General features: G+C 46.0%; 1 protein-coding gene across 1 annotated transcript; it reads right to left on the reverse strand.

Moving 5' to 3' along the window:
- Window positions 1-275: 275 nt before the first annotated feature.
- AP1G1 (adaptor related protein complex 1 subunit gamma 1) lies at window positions 276-18214 on the reverse strand. The gene is made up of 23 exons (XM_026684854.2): window positions 17777-18214; window positions 14000-14203; window positions 12316-12440; window positions 11770-11911; window positions 11393-11489; window positions 11227-11303; window positions 10129-10224; window positions 9960-10040; window positions 9783-9881; window positions 9468-9523; window positions 9070-9183; window positions 7642-7782; window positions 6816-6870; window positions 4730-4852; window positions 4548-4637; window positions 4306-4433; window positions 3895-3999; window positions 3034-3175; window positions 2725-2854; window positions 2546-2635; window positions 1815-1975; window positions 1573-1671; window positions 276-1348 (listed from the first exon to the last, which is right to left on the reverse strand). The coding sequence occupies exons 2-23, from the start codon at window positions 14198-14200 to the stop codon at window positions 1247-1249; spliced, it is 2454 nt and encodes an 817-aa protein (XP_026540639.1). The 5' UTR covers window positions 14201-14203; window positions 17777-18214; the 3' UTR covers window positions 276-1246.
- Between the last annotated feature and the right edge of the window lie 133 nt (window positions 18215-18347).

Below are 18347 nucleotides of genomic sequence, written 5' to 3' on the forward strand. Positions count from 1 at the left end.
ATCAAACTGTATTATGTACAGATTTGCTACGCCACGGTGCCCAGTCCTTGGAAAACAAAGACCCCTCATACTTACTAGAAGCAGATCCATTGCTTTTTCTGCAAAGCAGGCAGGGATCCAGGATAGGAACACAAAGGACTCCTTTATAAACACTTCTCTTAGTCTTTCACTTCTCCACTAGGACTAGTTCGTGAAATCTTGCTGAACTTTTGGATCACTGCATCCCCACTTGGGACATGAAGTTCCAAACCAGTTATTAAAAGCACGACATCTCATTAAACCAGATGGTCTTTATTTCAGTGCCAGTATTACAGATACAACACAAATGTCCCAGAAGAACAAATTCAAATGGAACCCAGGACTGACAGACTCCGGAAATGAAAGGGGGGAGGGGTTCGGAGCGGGAAGCAGCTTTGCAGTGGAGTCTTGAGATGAGTCTTTCTGCAGCTAATGCCCCCCCCCCTTCATCTCTAAGACGTTTGCCCAGGAACACACTCTTCCTTTCTACTCATCCTACCACAGCTGACAGCCAAGGAACAGACAAAAGGAGGTCCGAGATTTGGGGTGGGGACACATTGAAAAATGACTTGCTAGAGCAGTCAGTCTTGTCCATCATGATGCTTCTTCAAAGAGGCACTGGCCCAAAATGGGCTTGGCTTCACTGCCTAATGTCCTGCCAAATCCTCTAAGCAGCATTTTTGTCCAGAACAGCAGATCCATACAGGGCTCAATTCACTGCTCACCAAGGGTGCAGTCATGTGTAGAAAAGGGCCCCAACGTCAGGGGAACCCAAGGAGAAAAGAAGGGCACCAGCTTCCTTGAACAAAAGCGTCTAAAGATGGTAACCCGGTAAGAAGGAGCCAAGCCAAACCCAAGCCCATCTCACCCACCATCTGCTGGACACAAGGCGGCAATAGCAGCAGCAGCAGCAGCAGCAGTAGCCCCCTTCTCAGGGAAGGGGGAGAGAGAGAGCACATGTCCCAATGTGCCCCCCCCCCTTCCCCAAACAAGGGAACGTGGCGTCTGTGGTGGATGGGGCTCTGCAGTTCAGGAGGGGGAAGAGAGAGTGCGCAAGGTTCGAAAAAGAAATGCTTCAGGATGAGCAAGGTCAGTGCTCCTTCTCCTCTGCTGCAGCAGCAGCAGCAGCAGCAGCTGCCCCAGCCACGGGGAGGCTGGGGAACTTCTGGAGTCGCAGGCTCTGCCCAATGTTCCTTTGGCCAACCAGGTAGGGTGAGGAGAGCAGAGCTCACTGCCAGGACTGGGGGGGGAAAGAGTTGACCTCTGCCAGGTCCTGCATTGCTGAGCCCTTGTGGTTGTAGGTCAGCTTGATCCGCATGCGGAGCTGTTGCTGCAAAAAACCAGAGAGGTGAAAACTAAGCAGGGGGTGGAGAGGAGCCAATGTCCAGCCCTGGCCAGTTAAGATACCAAGAGAGGGAGTCAAGTGAAGAAGAAGCAAAAGCTGCATCTTCCTTTGCCCAAGGCTCTCTTGCTTCCTTTGTGCCTCTCTTCAAACTGAACCACCCCGCTAAAGGCCATCTGAAGGGAGGCTGGAGAGCTGCCTCACTTGGGTACCTTTTGCGGATTCAGGACTTTGATGACTTGTGTGATGGTCCCTGTGTTAAATGCTGGGATGCTGCTGCTGCTCGGAGACAGAAGCTGAAGCTGGAATGTCTAGAGAAGAACAAATAAGGGAGCCATGCCAATTTCCAGGCCATGCCCACACAGAAACATTCTGCACGGTTGCTAGCAGCACGTTTCTGATGGCCAAACCACATCTCAGGTTAGCCTTACCCCCACTGAAAGGCCTGACCCACCTTTGGTACCGCAGCCTGAAAAACAAAATCTGTCATGTCCACATCAGTGCTGTTGGAGGCCTGTATGGTGATGACGGTGACACTGGGGTTGGTGTTGGAGCGCTCAAAAGCAAAATCAATCTTCAGCCCGTTCTTGTTGTAGGCTGTGATTGGAGGAATGCCTGTGGAGAAGCAGCACTGCTCAAGTCCTGGGGCTGCTTACAACCTCCCTTACTTTTTAGAAGCTTGGATTCTAACACCCTCACAGACAGGGATGTGAGGAATCTGCTGCAGCAGAAAGCCTGGCTTTTGTTTCATTCTCCTTTTAATTCTGGGATGATGTGCTGGCAACTGCCTGGACTGGTCCCTAAGGTTTTCTTGGCAAGGTTTTTGGGAGGGGTTTGCCACTGCCTCCTTCCTAAGGCTGGCCCAAGACCATCCAGCTGGCTTTGTGCCTAAGGTGGAACTAGAAATCACAGGCTCCTGTTTCTAGTCTTGACACCTTCACCATGACACCATGCTTGCTCTAGAAAACCAGACTCTGGTAATCAATATTACACAACCCCACAAAAAGCTGGCCTGTTTGCTGGAGTAGGTTTGATCAGCAATACACTCCTGTTTTTAATTGGGGTTCTCAGTCATCTTGAGAAATACCTTCAATAGAAACAAGCGATGCACATTTCTATATGTTAAGATATATCCTTCTATATATCAGCCTAGCTCCTCATGTCCAGAGCATTCTACATTCTCACCAGAAGGTATATCATTGAAGATGGGTGGTGAAGAAAGTCCATCCAACAGAAATGGAGGTTGTGGTATCTGTGGGGCAGGAGCTGCAGGACCTGCAAAAGCAACAAAGAAAGCCCTATGGCTTCCCAAAAGTGGGCTTCCCACCATTCGGTTTTTCTCCCACCTGAACATAGGATTTCACCTGTTGTTGGATTGAGATCCCCAAGGAGGTCCAGCAGCTCCCCACCAGCAGAAGCTGCCTTGCTGGAAGGGGCCGTTGATATGACAGGAGTGATGTCATTGCTTCCCAAAAGATCCAGCAGGTCATTGGCCTAACAAAAAACACGGAGATAGCAGTCCATTAATCTATCTAGACAGAAGAGCATGCAACTCAGAAGAAGTAGGGAAGCAGCTAAGCAGGGGGATTTCTGATCTTACGGTATAGTTTAAGTCACTCTTGCAGCCACTCTTGTTGAGAGCGTGAATTCCACATAACGTTCACTTTTCTTACCTGGCTGGCTGGTGGCAGGCTGGACAGAGGCGGCTTGGTCTCCAAGATGGTTGGCTCTGCTTCCCCATTGGGCTGAGTAACATCTGTAGGACCGTTAGCTGCCAATTTCTCCAGAACTGGCATGCGTTCAAGCAGGGCTGACCTGTAAGGGAGCAAGGTAACCAAATCCTATGGTTCTATTTACATGGAGAACTGGGGTAGAAGGCAATTGCCTTGTTGCAGAGGGTCTCTCTGATAAAGGGACAAGAATAGCAAAAAAAAAAAAAAAAAGCCTTTTTGCCTTTTTGTAGCAGAGGCACATCATGCCCCCAGTTAAGCTCTTTCAGCTGGTGGCAGGCACTTGTGATGTGTGTTTAGGATATAGCAAACAGATCAATAATAGGGGATTCTGTTTGGCACAACATACTGCACAAAAACAGTGTTACTTTATCTTGTCTTAGGACATGTCTTAGGCTATGTGAACTCAGCCAGAGATGTAGTTTTGTGAAGAATTTAGGAAGTGGCCAGTTACAATTGATACTGAGAAATGCATGATAAATATTCTTAAATTTCAGGTTTCTTAGATAATCTTATGATGTCTACTACTATCTGCCCATACAGGAAATGTGACTTGTAAACAAAATTAGAAGACAATAACTATCCTCCAAAGAAATATTTGCTCTTCAACAGAGCTGCTCATTCTTTTAGGACAGCAGGATACCCAACTAAGCAAAGATAATGCACGAAGAGCTGTGATATCATATCTATCTTTCAACAGGAGTCACTCTTCAGCCTTATCACGTGCATCTCAAAGTGCACCACTGGACAATGAAGGGCTTGGAAAGGCAACAAGACCACCAGTCTTGGGCCTCCAGTACTCACCTCATGTGGTCATACTTTTTAAATAAGGCGTTGTACTCCACTGCCCTCTGCTGGAGCTCCACATCAATGCTGCTGCCATATATAGAGACCACTTTCTTAATGCGACTGCAGAGAGAGAAAGAGAAGAAACGGTGAAGGTAGCAAAGAGCTTACTTTAGCAGGCCTGCCAGTCGCAAGCTTTTCGCTACAGTGGGTTCGAGACACAACTACCGTGGCATTGAATGGATTGCCCATGGAAACATCTGGCCTCTCACCAAGTTTTCCTCTGAGGTTCAACAGAGAACATGGCACTGGAGACTCCTCTTCCAAATGCCACCTTCCTGGAGAGTTTGGTTCTTTTCAGAATCTTTTCAGCTGAGCACTAGGACTCTGCTGCAAAGGCAAACCCCTTCCATACCCCAGAGAACTCACTTGACTGTGCAAGTGAACCGTGTTGACAGTTTCATGATGGCGGTGAGGGCATAGCCCCGTGTGACTGATGCAGTCAAGTTGGAGACAAGGATACTTTCCAGAACATCAAGGACTTCATCCTCTGTGACCTGGGCAAGCCAAAGGGTTGGACAGGGGTAAGGAAGCAGGGAAAGCAGCCACCTGGCCAAAAGCTCACACCCCAGAAACCACAATCATCCTCTTCCCTTCTCCAGTCAACAAACCTGGATTGGCTCCTCCTCCTCACACTGACCGGATACCAAGAGATCTCCATATTCACCAATGCACCAGGAAGCTACCTGTACCAGGGGTTGCTAGCAAAGGAGAATGAAAGGTGACAGTTCAGCCATGTTCTCTACCTGGAGACAATCAAAAGAGTGTTCCTGCCCACCCTCACAGGACTTACTTGGGAATAATCTCCCAGAATGGCTTTGTAGAGTTTCTGTACAGTGTAGGCATGCATTTCCATGCTGTTGGTAATGAGCTGGATAAGGTTGGGCACAGCATCATCACGAACATAGCTCCCTGCCTGGAGTGGGTGGGAAAAAGTGATGGCATTACACCTTAGCCATGGTTTGGCACTTAGTAAGAAGTTTCTATTGGGGAAGCTACAGATGTTGGACCAGCAAATTATATACCCGTGTGTATGTATGTGTGTCTGTTATATAAAAATATAACAGAATGTAAAGTTCAACTCTATCAGCCACTTACAATCTGACTGATTCCAAGTGGTCAGATAAAAGTGATTAAACTGATAAAATAAAATGCTATACCAGGATAATATAATTTGCATAATTCCATAGTCCAACTCTCCTCAAAACAGCTCAGTAAGTGACTGTTGGAAGTTACGATGGCACTGAACAAATGGTGGCTATGACCAGTCCTCAGCATTCTGCCCATTCCAACATCCTCTCATAGGCACAATCAAGATCTGGGCACTTGGCAACTAATTTGCCGCGCCACCCCCCACCCCCACCCCCGGTTGCTATTTGTGACCTTCCCTGCCAGCATCCACAGAAAGTCAGCAGCAAAGCCAGCAACAAAGGCCAGGCCACAAGCCTATCTTCTCCTCTCATGCACACGGGTCCACAACCCCCTTTCCATAGATGGCTACCAGTCCCGGCCTGCAGGGAGCCGAGCGTGCAAGCGGCAGGTGAGTGTGTGAAGCTTCATTTGCCCATGTGCAGGATATCTAGGTTGCATGCGTGACACCCCCCCACTGCTGCCTCTGCCAGTCAGTGGAGGCAAAAAGCTTGGGGAGTGCCGCTGTAGCAGTACTGCACACACCCTCCAACCTTCATTGCACCTCCCTGATCTCCGCCTCTCCCCCCAACGTACTCCTGCACCCTGCAGCCCCTGCCACTTCGTCTCCCCACCTCCCAGCAGCATCAGTCCTGCAGTTTCCTGCTGGCTTCCCTACTGACTTTGATTGCCTTGCCTGATAGGGGTGGGATTCAATGAATGATGGTACGATCAGGATAGCAGGGGACGAGGGTGCTTTATAACCGCATTACTTAGCAATGGAAATTCTATTCCCAATTGCTGTCGTCAGTAAAAGACTACTGCGATTTTCCGCAGCACATTGGTAGAATAAACAGAGAAAGTGCTGAGGGATTCTTAAGTGGCCATGCAGTTCCGAGAAGGAGAAAGGGCTTCTAAAGAAGTTGACAAAGCATGAACTATTTAAAATGGTCTCCAATAATCTGCATTATTTGCAGACTATTACAAATAATAAAAATAATCTATTCAATTTATGAGATGCCTGACTCCCAATGACTCTGAGCAGTTTACTAATTGTTAGAGACATTTTAAACAAGAAAACAACATAAATAAAAAGGACAGAGGCAGCAGAGGCTAACAAACCCAGATTTTTTTTTTGGGGGGGGAGAGAGAGAGAGAGAGAGAGAGAGAGAGAGAGAGAGAGAGAGAGAGAGAGAGAGAGAAAGGAAGGAAGGAAGGAAGGAAGAAAAAGAAAAGATGTGGGTGTGTGGGCGTTCAATCACACTTGTTCAAGGCCTTGTGAAGGGCCAGGCCTTCAGGGCCCTTTGAAACGCCAGTTGGGTGGGCTGTTCAAATCTTGAGGAGAATATAATTTCCAAAGGGTGTACTGATCAGAGAAAGCACTTAGATGGCACCATTTAGTTGGAAGAAGCATGCCAACCCTGCCAGATTGAACCTGTCAGGCAGATATTATAGGAGACCAGCAGTCCCTCAGGTAACGTCCCAGGCCATGTAGGACAGCACTTGAATCACACCCAGAAGCAAACTCACAATCAGGGTAGACCCCTGTCATCTGTGGCATGCTTGGCTAACTGGGTCCCTCCTGCCTACATCCAGCAAGAGGAGCCCTAGCCTTCTTTCAATGCAGCCAGTCAGTCTATGATGAGCAGAGCACAAGCCCACTCTGCAGCCACTAAACAAGGATGCACCGGAAGGCCTGTTGCCTGGCATACATGAAATGATGGTGAAGCCGCTGTAGAAGCCATACTTACCGTTGTCAAGACTCGCATAATGGTATCTATGTGCCAGCGTTTAGAAGGAGCATATCTGGAAAATCAACAAACATCTTTTCAGAGAGGATTGTATGCCACTATCTGCTTGTCAATTTCCATATTTCCCCACATATTCAAGCACAACACTGGAGTAATCTGGACTGGGTTGCAGATACTTGTGAACTGAAGCTAAACCCTGCACTGGGACAAAGGGGGATTTCTAGGGAAAGTGATGATCATCATCGTTATCATTAGTTCAGTGCTCAATGGCATCTGGGTAATCTTGCAGGAAGCACGGCCTAAGGGCATGATTCCAGCACACAAATGTACCACTCTTTCTCCAATGGAGAGCAATTTCCGTAGCTGTTCAAGTCAACACAGCAGCTAAGAGTGGAGTGGCAGAGCAAGAAGAGAGTTCCACTGCAAAGGGTGAAGAACTCTTGCTTAGTGCAAAGGTCTCTCCAGTCAACAGCTTCTGATCCAGACACCAGTAAAAACCAAGGTAGCCCTTTTAGTTGAGATAAAGCCTCTTATACAACCAGTTGGTCAGCAGGCTTTCCTACAACACAGCCTCTAAATCAGGCAAGTCCAACCTGGGACCCTGGACAGCTAATACTGCAGCTCCACAAGATCGTAAACTTTTAACATGTGACTTATATACTATATTGTATATTTTATATGAGACCCAAGACAATTCCTTTTCCCTCAACGTGGCCCAGGTAACCCACACGGTGGGACACCCATGCTGTAAATGTTGATGGCAGGACTAGAATGGGTAGGAAGACTGGCCATAAACAAATCTATGAAAGCTCTTAAGAAATCTTACTTTTCTGCTGCAAGAAATATTCCTGATGCACAATCAGCCTTGAATTCAGGCTCACAAGAATCCAAAAAATATAGCAACTCTTTCATCATTCCCCGAATGTTGTTCCCATTCACAAGAGCAAAGCTGAGTTCCATTGCACGCCTGTGAAAGGTGAAAGATGAAATGGATTCATTAGCCATAGAGTATCATCAGGAAATGACACCCAACTTCACCTGATGCAGAAGAACCGTGGCACCTGAGAGTATTTCTGGGGCCACAGGTATGCTTGCTTAGTGACTTGTGTCTACCAAGTCATTCTCAAGTGTCATCCTACATCTGCATGAATCAAGAGGCCACATCTCTTAGCGCTGCCAGATTGTTTCCCCACCAATGAAATTATCAATTTTTGAGTAAGTCCCAACCCAGAAAGAACCCTTCCTGTCCCCAATGGCTAAGCAAAATCAACTATGTGTGCATTTCAATTCCCAGTTCTGATAATTTCCTAAACTTTGAGATCATCTCCAAGGCAGTAATGACTACCAACCTCTGACATTTCAATACTTCAACAACAGTGATTTGCTAGGACAGCTTAATGAACAACCAATAGAACTTGCAATAAGTAGTCACTGAAAAATTAAGAAATCCATTAAAACTGCATCAGATAACCATTCTTTTTTATATTTATGTTCAATAACATGCCATGACAAGTTGTTAGACAGCCCTTCTTTCTTCTGGCATCTTAAATCTCTATCTACAAAGAGTGAATTTATCAAATCTGTCCCAAAACTAACTCAAAATTCCACAAAGCTGAAATTCTGTAGGAGGCAGATCTCTTTTTTGATGCAAAACCAATATCCTCAATGCTAGAAAGGATGAAAAAGACATCAGTGAATATGACCTAACCTGAAAATTACTGATGTATCTTAAAAGTGCAAAAATTTCTATTTTATTTTTTTCAATTGTGGGATTGCATTTTAAAACTGTGGGTAGCATCTGTAAAATGCTGTGAGATTTGAAAAATTAAATTTTATGGCCTCTGTCCTACCTATCCCTGCTGGCTCTTACAACTCTACCCTTTTTTCTAAGACTTCCAAATTGGGTAAGTTTTTCAGTGAATATTTAGTTCTCAACATCAAAACATTTAAACAGTAAGCAAAACTGCAAGCTATTTTTAGGGCATATCATTTTTTTTTTCTCCAGAGCAAAGGACAAAGAAATTTACTATAATGGGTAGATTACTCCAAAAATCTCTAGGGCTGCTGACATCTTGACACAAAAAGCAGGCAGAATCCTACAGGAGCCACCATAGGGAAAACAATACTTTGGATATAGTACTTGGCTCTCTGGGAAAGACTAGCTAAAAAAGAAAAAAAAAAGGCAGAAGAAATACAGGGCAGCTAAAGAGCAATCTGTGGTCACAGCCTGGCCTTTCCTTCCAGCTTCATTCACCGTTTGATGGAGACATCCAGATCCTTTAAGCAATCTACAATGGTGCTCCGGTGTCGCTGGACTGCATTGTGGTCAGTCTGCACAGTTTTCAACAAGGACGTCAAGGCTACATATCTGAGGAACAAAAAATGAATACTTTAGATAATGGTGGCTGCTCTGCCCTGTAGCACACTGAAGGGCTCCCGCAGAGAGCAAAGGGGCAGCCAAATCTAATCAAGGCTCCCAGAATCAATTTTGGCCAGCTAAGCAATAAAAATTCTCATCGTGGCAAAAGAACCTAGACTGAACTACTGTATTGGAGTGAGCAGAAAACATGTTCCTCGCCACACTTAAGAGATGCCTGGTGCTGACCAGGATGTCAGGCCAGTTCCAATCCTAACATGCATTGATAGTCTTACCTTATATTCTTGTCATTATTGAGTAAAAACCGACCAAGAATGTTAATGGCCAGCACCTGCAGAGACAGACAGACAGATAAGGTCACAAAGAACCTCTCCAAAAGAAAATATCTGCCGGGGGGGGTGGGGGGTGGGGGTGGCGCAAGGCAAGACACTGATCAACCAAGGAATTAAAGCATAGAGCTAAATCCCACTGGTGCCCAATCAGACTTTTCCTTCTGAAAAGTTCTGGTTTTCCTGAGGAAGCCTGGAAAAGCGATGCTCCAATGTGACAGCCATTTTTCCTTGGGGACCCATAGAGCCAAAGTGACGTACTCTCAGGCCGCTCTCAGACTTTATGTCCATGATAGTTAAGACGGTTTCATAGAGAATGGCATTTCCCACATTTTTGCTTGTTTCCGTGTTTGTGGCCACCTGGAATACAGAGGATGGTTTACAATTTTCTGGTTTCCAGTCCAAGACTTTCCAACCACCCGCCCACAATCCTCTCACCTGTGCAAGAATGTCATTCATTGCTTCACTGGAGTCATCATCATTTCGGCCCAGAATTCTCAGCAACCGCAGGATTCGAACCTGGAAAATATTACATTTGTTGTTTCAGGTTCCTGAAGATGCCTTACAGAGCAAGCCGATTTTGCTCCCTGCCTTTGAAACGACCAACCTGCAGAAAGGGGTCACTGATCCCCGAAACATCGTGCTCCGGAGAATAGCCTGACATAATCAGGTTTTTCAGAATGCGTACAAGCTGGGGTACAAGCTGAAAAGAAGAGATATCAAGAGTTGGATTTTGGACTCTATTTGATGACTCTCTCACAAAGAAAAGCCCCTTTGCTTAGCCTCTCCCCAGCATATTTAACACTTAAAAAGAGTTATTTTTTAATGCAGTACTGTTGGATGGCAGCAGTCTGTATCTCAGCACAGAAACTAAAAAAAGGCGGCAGCCCTAGGTGGCTCCTACTAACAGGAGCCCCCTGAATTCAGCTCTGAAAGGTTTGGAACCCAGCCCATCCTCCTATCTGCCTCTTTTCCCACTACACACGTCCTGTGAAAACCCACCAGAAAAAGGATAGCCAAGGGGTGGCAGTTACAGCAATGCGGAGGAGTCTCTCCAAGGCTAGACTAGCAGGGTCAATCCAGCAGAGAGCAGGAAGAGCAGCAGGAAGAGCATTGGCCTCGACCAGCTTATAGCAAAGCATGCACTGCGTTGAGGGGTGGGATGGGACAGAAGCAGGGAATTGGAAGCACCTTCTTACCTTTTCATTCTAACCCACCAGAGCAGGATTCCAAGCAGAGAAAGGGGACAAAAGAGATGAAGGTAAGTACTGGGCAGAGAAGACTCAGCTTGCAGCCTCAACCACCATCACCAGCCTAGACTCAGGCAGCCAGGACACTCGAGACGCCGAGGGTTCTCCTCTCCCAACCGCAGACTTCCCCAAGTGACAACGGCTTCTTCCCTTTGCATCCACTGGTGCCGGGCAAAGGCTAGTCCTCTCCAACCTCAGGGCTAAGCGATGGAAGCAGCGGCAGAAGCAGCTCCTGCCTTGGCATACATCGCTTTCAGTTATATCTGATAAGGCCATTTGTTCATAAACCGGAACAAGCCGAAGATATTCGAACAGGCGTAAAGGGGTGCCGCTTATTGTGGGTGTGTCTACAGGGTGTGAAATACACATCCTCGCCCACAACCAGGACCAGAAGCTTATTCACTCAAAGGACAAGAACAGGAACCCAACTGCACAAAACTCTCACATGGCCTCACCTTTCTGAAGTGGGCAAGCATGTCTGGGCTTCTTTCACACATTTCAGTGAGGAGGACAACAGAAGTGTGAAGGACACCTGTGTGAAGGAGCACATGAGCCCACATTTTATGTGGCTACTGCAGCACAAGGTTATGGAAAGATGCTGTGGCTAAAAAGAATTATTACCATGGTTCTTCTCATTCAGCAGGTTTTTTGTGGCTGGCAAAAACATCTCCATCAGCTCAGGTACCTTCCTGATGACATGAACTGCACATAGGGCTGCCTGTAAATGAATCAGCACATTTTAAGTACCCCTTCAGTGCTCCCCAAAGAAATAGGATTTTATTTGGATTTTATTCAAGTTCTGGAATTTACAAAATTGGACAGAGAACATTTGAAGCCTGCAGCAGTAGGAGATATACATAGCCAAGAGAAAGGCAACAACTAGGGAAATGCCTCCTTCCCCTGATATTTGAAGTAAGTCAAATTCTGCATTAAGAAGAAAGACAATTTCACCAGCCACTAATGGCAGAAAAACGCCACTTAGTCTCTCAGTGAGATACCTTTTTCCTCAGGTAGGAGTTAGAAGTCTTCAGAAGCTTCTCCACCTCCCCAGCAAGGTCCCGGCACATTTCAGAAGAGCCCATGCAGCCCAAGGTGCAGAGTGCCAAACCCTGCACATACTGTGTGCTGTGATTAAGGTCACTGCAGATGGAGAAAGCAACGGGTCAAAGGACTGCCAGGAAGAGGCCAAGAACGGAGGAGGAAGTGCATCAGATGTTGTTTCTGGACAGCCAAACTCAACTGTGTGTGCACTGCAAATGAAGTAGTTTCTCAACCAACAGAGAGTTAAAGTCTCTGGAAGCCTCTGGCCAAGAATCACTAGTTTGAATGCCAAGCTACGTTGTGCACATATTGATATACCAGGCGCCTACATGTCACGAGTGGGAAGTTTGTGCTCTGTCCCAGCTCAACTCAACTATCTGGCTGTCTCTTATATCCTATGCAGGAACGCTTCTCTTTTCACAGACTGCTCAGAATCAAGTCCCGAGCACTAGATCAAGATTTCTTACTTCCACCCTCAGTCCCAAGAAAGCAAGCAGCCTTACTTCTTGATGCAATTGGTCATGAGGAGATGAACATCCTGCCTCTCATCCAGGAGTAACATGGCTCCAAGATATCCAATGCGCTTGTCTGTGAATTTCTGAGAGGCAATCAGCTTTAGGCACTCCAGCTATAAGGGGGACAGTGGAAGCCCGAATAAGCTTTAGCATTTTTATTACAGGAAGATCTTTACATGGCCAAAGTGATCTCTACCCAAAAATTCAAGGCTGTGAATAAACTTGAAGAATATTGGCTGCCTGATACTCTTGTGTTTCCAATGCCTGGATCAGCCTCGGCTGCTGCTGGAGAAATAAAATCTGTGTCTACAGGGCAGCAATGACCAAAAACCAAGATTCCCCTTACAAAAGGATAACATGAGTGTCAGTTGGGCTGCAAATGAATGGAAATGCTCAAAGCATCTCCAATTCCACATGCTCCTCCCTTGCCTTGGCAAGCCAATAAAAAGATTGTAGATTTCTACACTATTCATATAAGCTTATAGGATATATATATATATATATATGGCTCTCTCACATGGAGATCCCAGGCAGCTCACAACATTCAATAAAAACATAATTAAAACTGAACAATCCTACCAATCACCAGACCAACCAACAGTAATCTGCTAGCTCAACCCCTATTCTAGGGCAATTACAGTTTATAACATTGCAAAAACCTCACTTTTATTAGTTTTCAAAACACAACTACAAAAAAGGAAAACCAAGCATGGATGTCAAATCTCCCCATGTCCAAAACAAAAATCCACAGGATATCCACAGCGGTCATCAAGCAAAGAAAAAGTAAAACCTATAGCATAATCATTATATCCACATTAAGATTACTAAATCAGAAATGTGAATTACCCATGTTGCCCTTGGGCTCACAGGATCTCAAATATTTTTAAAGTACTCTGAGAACCATCTCAAAAGAGGATTTGGAGAAATTAAACAAGAAAGCTTTAAGTTACCTTAACTGCATACTGATGTGGTTTTGGCATAACTGAGGCTGACAGGAGTAAGGTGTGGTTTAAAGATCTAATGTGCAGCCTCGATGCTGGTTTTCTTTATTTGCAGGGGCTGCTGCTACAGAAATATTGCAAAGGTAGATTCACTGTGCGCTCCATGAGCAGTTTTGAAGGAGCAACCACACCAATCAGGCAATAGGGAAATAATGTACTGGGGGTGGGGGGATTATGTAATGATGGATGGCGTCTGCAGCTGCTTCTGCTCCCCCATTGTACAAATTGCAGTCCAGTTTCAATATGCTTGATAAATTCTGCAGAATGGTATGGCATGAGGAATAAGGTAAAGGTGCATCATCTCACATTTGGGGGCAGGAATTGTGACCTATTTGTTTTATTTGGAAGACATCAACCTGGGGAAGGGCCTTTTGCCTAAATAATACCCATTCTCCTATTTTTCTGAAGTAACAAGGGCTGCCATGAAACAAAATCCATGCCACTGTATAATGTGGAGAAACATTTTTGGCCATGAATAGAAACTGAGAACCTCTTCCTCTGTAGTATCCCTCCCCCTGTAGGGGTTTCTAGAAGTTTTATCCCACACTCAGAAGGGTAAAACCTGTAAGGTGCTCAGCTGCTCATCAAAGGTGAATGCTGTATGTCCAGGGTCTAGATTTCAAGGACTGTGAGTGCTTGCCTGCTTAACATTCCAAAAGAAGGTGGCTCACCTGTCCAAAGTGGGCAGGATAGCCCAACATGTGCATGTACAGCAATTTAGCTACATTCCGGCAGCGGTATGTGTTGTCCTCTTCTCGAAAGGATGATCGGATAGCAGCGCATTCTTTCTGAATCATCTCTCTCTCTTCTGCCTGTGTGCGTGCAGTCCGGATGGTCCGGATCAACTCCCGGAGTCTGATGGGGGCTGGCATCCTCTAAATGGAAAATAAATGGAAAATAGATGAAATCAATGGCTGCAGATATATGACTGTGGCAGAATTTCCCAAGTAACAACCTCTTTGGTAATCTTGTCTCCATTTCCAGTATTTCTTATGGTTAATTCAGGGCTGCCATTCTAAGCCAGCAGTCTCAGACTATTCTATAGAGTGCAACCCATGGATATGTGGAAATAACAATGCCTCTACTACTGACAAAGAATACCACCTAGAATTAAAATAGAATGTATCTCTATTTCCTTCTTGTAAAAACAAAAAACAATGCTGTATTCACAGCAGCCCAAAATATGGATATGTTTGTTTCAGACAGATACAGGTGGTCTTCAGGTTAGGACCACTTGTTCACTGACTATTCAAATACCAAATTATGACTGGTAGTTATTACCAGTGATTGGAGTTGCAGCCACTGCAGGTCTCTGTGATCGTGTCATTGCAGTCTGGGTGCTCGGTCCCCAGTTTGCAACTATCACATTGCAGTGAGCCACAATTACTTGATTTCTGATATTCCCTGCTAGCTTCCCAAAAACAAAGTAAATTTGATAGTTGGCAGGAAGTCCAAAGTCAAGGCCATAGAAGGTTCTTGCTTAACAACCCATCAAGCACCTTTTGGGATGATTATTCCAATGGTTGTTACTTTGTGGTTTTTACAAATTATCTGTGATTTGTCTAGCAATTTCTCTAGATCAATGCCAACCAAACTACAGAATTACAGACGTCTTGTCTAAAATCTAAAAGAATATCAATACAAGTATATTTATTACACAATTTCACTTGTTTACTTCATGTTCTCTGAGCACTCTTCTTTACATATATCTGCGTTCTCTCAACACTCTCTGCAATCTCTTCACATCATGAGGGCAAACTTATCATACTGTTTTTCAGTATGAGTGAAGATGGATATGAGATCCAAAAACTTTGTTAATTAACAACTATTCCCTTCCCCAGCTACCAGAAGCAAGTTTTGTTTACAGTTAGGACTAGCTCTTCCAAAATCTTAAATTTAAGATGACAAATCTAAAATGTATTCCCCATTACTCGTGGACAGGACTCTGTTAACCCAAGTCAAAAAGGATTGTTCAAAGACATCTGTATTAGCAGTCTTCCAAACTATTTTCATAATTTAGATCCAATGTGTGACTTAGGGAGCCATTCAGCAGATGCAGCATTACTGAAGGTACACCAAGGTATACTTGGTGAACTTTCAGTAATGCTTCTATAAGATGTAATGGGAATCCTAAATATGTGTTATTAGGGCTGGATTCATGCATCACCCTAAAACAGGGATCTCCAAACTTGGCAACTTTGAAATTTGTGGACAGCAAAGCGGGCTAATGAATTTTGGGAGTTGAAGTCCACAAGTCTCAAAGTGTCCAAGTTTGGAGACCCCTGCCCTAAAATGTAACTTCTATGGCTGTGATTTAATTGATTACATTAATCCAAAATATTCATGCTGAAAGGTAGTGGAATCTAATGGGACCAGGTTAAAGTTTTGTAATTCATCCATGGATTACATTCATTGCAGTTGGTCCTGTTACTCTTCCAGCCCAATCAACGTCACAAAATGGTCACTTGGGGGAAAGATTAAAAGGAGACTCCTACATGTACCACCTTGAGCTCACTGAAGAAACACAGGATACAAAATCAGTCAGCAGGATGCTTCACACAATGTACCAAGTTACATAGCTTAGTATGCTATGATTTATTTGGTGTTGTAGCATGCTATATATTCACCAAACCATGGATAAAAACCAGCAATGTGTTGTGATGAACTAACCCAGATAGTATTTTACAAGATCCATTTTCAAAGATACAGGCAATTTTTTCAGATACAAATTCTTTTCAGAGGAGTTTGCTTATGACAAAGTTCCCTTTTTGCTCCTGCAAAATATCATACACATTCCTAGGAGCTTTTCCCTCCACAACACGAAAATTTAGAGACTTATTCTTTTGAGATTAGTTTAGGATTTATTATACTGTATTACATTGAGTCAGAGAAGAAAGTAAACAAAGAACACTGTAACATACAGAAAACTGCGTGAAGGAACAAATTAAATGATCTACTTATAGACAATTGTATAGAACAGGGATCTCCAACCCTAGCCTGTGGACTGGTACCCGTCTGTTCAAACAAACGAAGCCCCATCCATGGGATGCAGGCAGTATGTGAAACCACACATCCTCCAGTCCACGGAAAAACCTCTTTCCATAGAACCGGTCCCCAACCGGTGCCCAAAATATTGGGGTCTGCTGGTACAGGAGGAGAGATGAAAGCAAGAATGTCTGATTTGCTCAGCAGCACACATTTTCTTCAAGGATGCGGGACAAATGCAAATGAGGGGGGAGGCTGTTCCATTATATTGAGGCCACAACTGAGATGTGCCTCTGCTCCCTGTCCCAATACTTACCTTCCTATGAGGGGTATGGACATGAATGCACAGGACGGACTGATTCGAATTGGATGAGAGTACCTAGGAGTCCTGGTCTTATAGATTAAGACCAGTACTTTTAATTGGTTCTGGAATCTTCAGATTATAGTAGGCCCTGCTATCACCTATGCATTCTGGACTAATTCAATTCTTGAATTATCATCAAAGGAGGCCTCATGTAGAATGTGTTGTGGTAATAAAAAAACAAGATAATATGAGGAAATTACTGCTGTCTCCAAAAATTGGGGGTACCAGCTGAAGGCCATAGGCCATAGGCCTGAGCTGCTACTAACAGGAGCCATGAATTCAAGAGAATGCTCAAATCATTGATATCTGAGCCCGAGGAGAATCGTAATACTCACATCGCAATATCCAGTATTGCAAATAAACTTAAGTTTTGTCACAAGATGCTCCCACGTGGCAAGATCAACAGAAGTGCTTAAACCAAAAGCATGGCAGGTAACCCATGATCAATACGATAATCGTAACATTTAACTTTAACTCCTTTTATCTTCAAAGTTTTGGAAGGAACTCCTTCCCTTCTTTGTGGGTCTTAGTTTTTCAGGTTCATAGCTAATCAATTGCTCTGAAATTGTACATGCCGATCTTGGAAAAAGGAATGAGCTGGAAGAAGGCAATCAGAAAGATTGAGGCTTTGAACCACTTGGACTAAGGCGGGAGGGGTAGCCAGAACACTCAGAACTTGCAAAACGGCCACTCAGGTGAACACGATCAAAAAGAACGCAAACTGCTTCTCCTCGGAGAAAAATCCCCGGTCCCGGTCCCAGTGTCGGAAGTCGCTGACGACCTCATAGCTATCCGACTATTCCGGAGGAGAACCGCCCTCCCGGCAACGCCGTCGTTCCGGGTTTCCCCGAGCGGGACAGCGAAGGTGGGCCTGGGCTGTGTCCTCGGGGCCGGCCCGGCTCTCCGGGGCACGACGGCCGGAGACGGTATTGGGCTGAGCCGAGTCCGGGCCCCGGGCCTCCCCTGCGGAAAACGGCCAGGCCAAGACGCCTAGAAAAGCTCGGCCAGCCGCGAGACGGGACTTGAGACGCACCGGCCGCCTTGGGGGTCGGGGGTCGGTCCGTCACAGTCCCCCGCCTTTCCCCGAGCGCACACTCACCGGGCCGGGTCCCTGCAGCTATGGCGGCGACAGCGGCAAGAGCCTGGCATCCAAAATGGCGGCGGCGGAACCAAAGCACCGATACCGCAGGCGGAGGAATTCTGCGGCCGGCACTTGCTGGCTTATCTCCGTCTGGAGGCCGCAGTTCGCCTAAGACTGTTCGGCGGGCGGCCCCCGGGATGACCCCTTTTCGGAGCCCCGGCAACTCTCGCCGCGCGCGCGACTGCGGCACCCGCCCGCAGGACTCGTTTCTCAAGCGGAGGCGTCCGAGGTGGGGAACACGAAGACCGCTCCGCGGCAGGCACTGATGACGTCAGACGCCTGCCGAGTCACCGCGGCTGTCGCGCCACCATAACCGCCCGACTGGAAGTCGCTGCCGAGTATGAAGGTTCCGTCCGGGGCACATCTCTTCTTGGGCGCCTGTGAAGCGGGACGAATGGGAGCTGCGCTAGTGTGAAGAGGCGTCGCGGACGGCCCCGCCCTCCGGAACAGGTCCCTCTGCCCCTCGGGGAGGAGGGGGGCAAGGGCGTTACGGTTAAAAGTTCGGTCGTCGAGCGGCAGCCTCCAGCGC

Source organism: Notechis scutatus, chromosome 9 (assembly GCF_049901735.1).
Source record: "Notechis scutatus isolate UNSWTSFEM ecotype Mainland chromosome 9, rNotScu1.2, whole genome shotgun sequence".
In the NCBI taxonomy this organism is placed as follows: Eukaryota; Metazoa; Chordata; class Lepidosauria; order Squamata; family Elapidae; genus Notechis; species Notechis scutatus.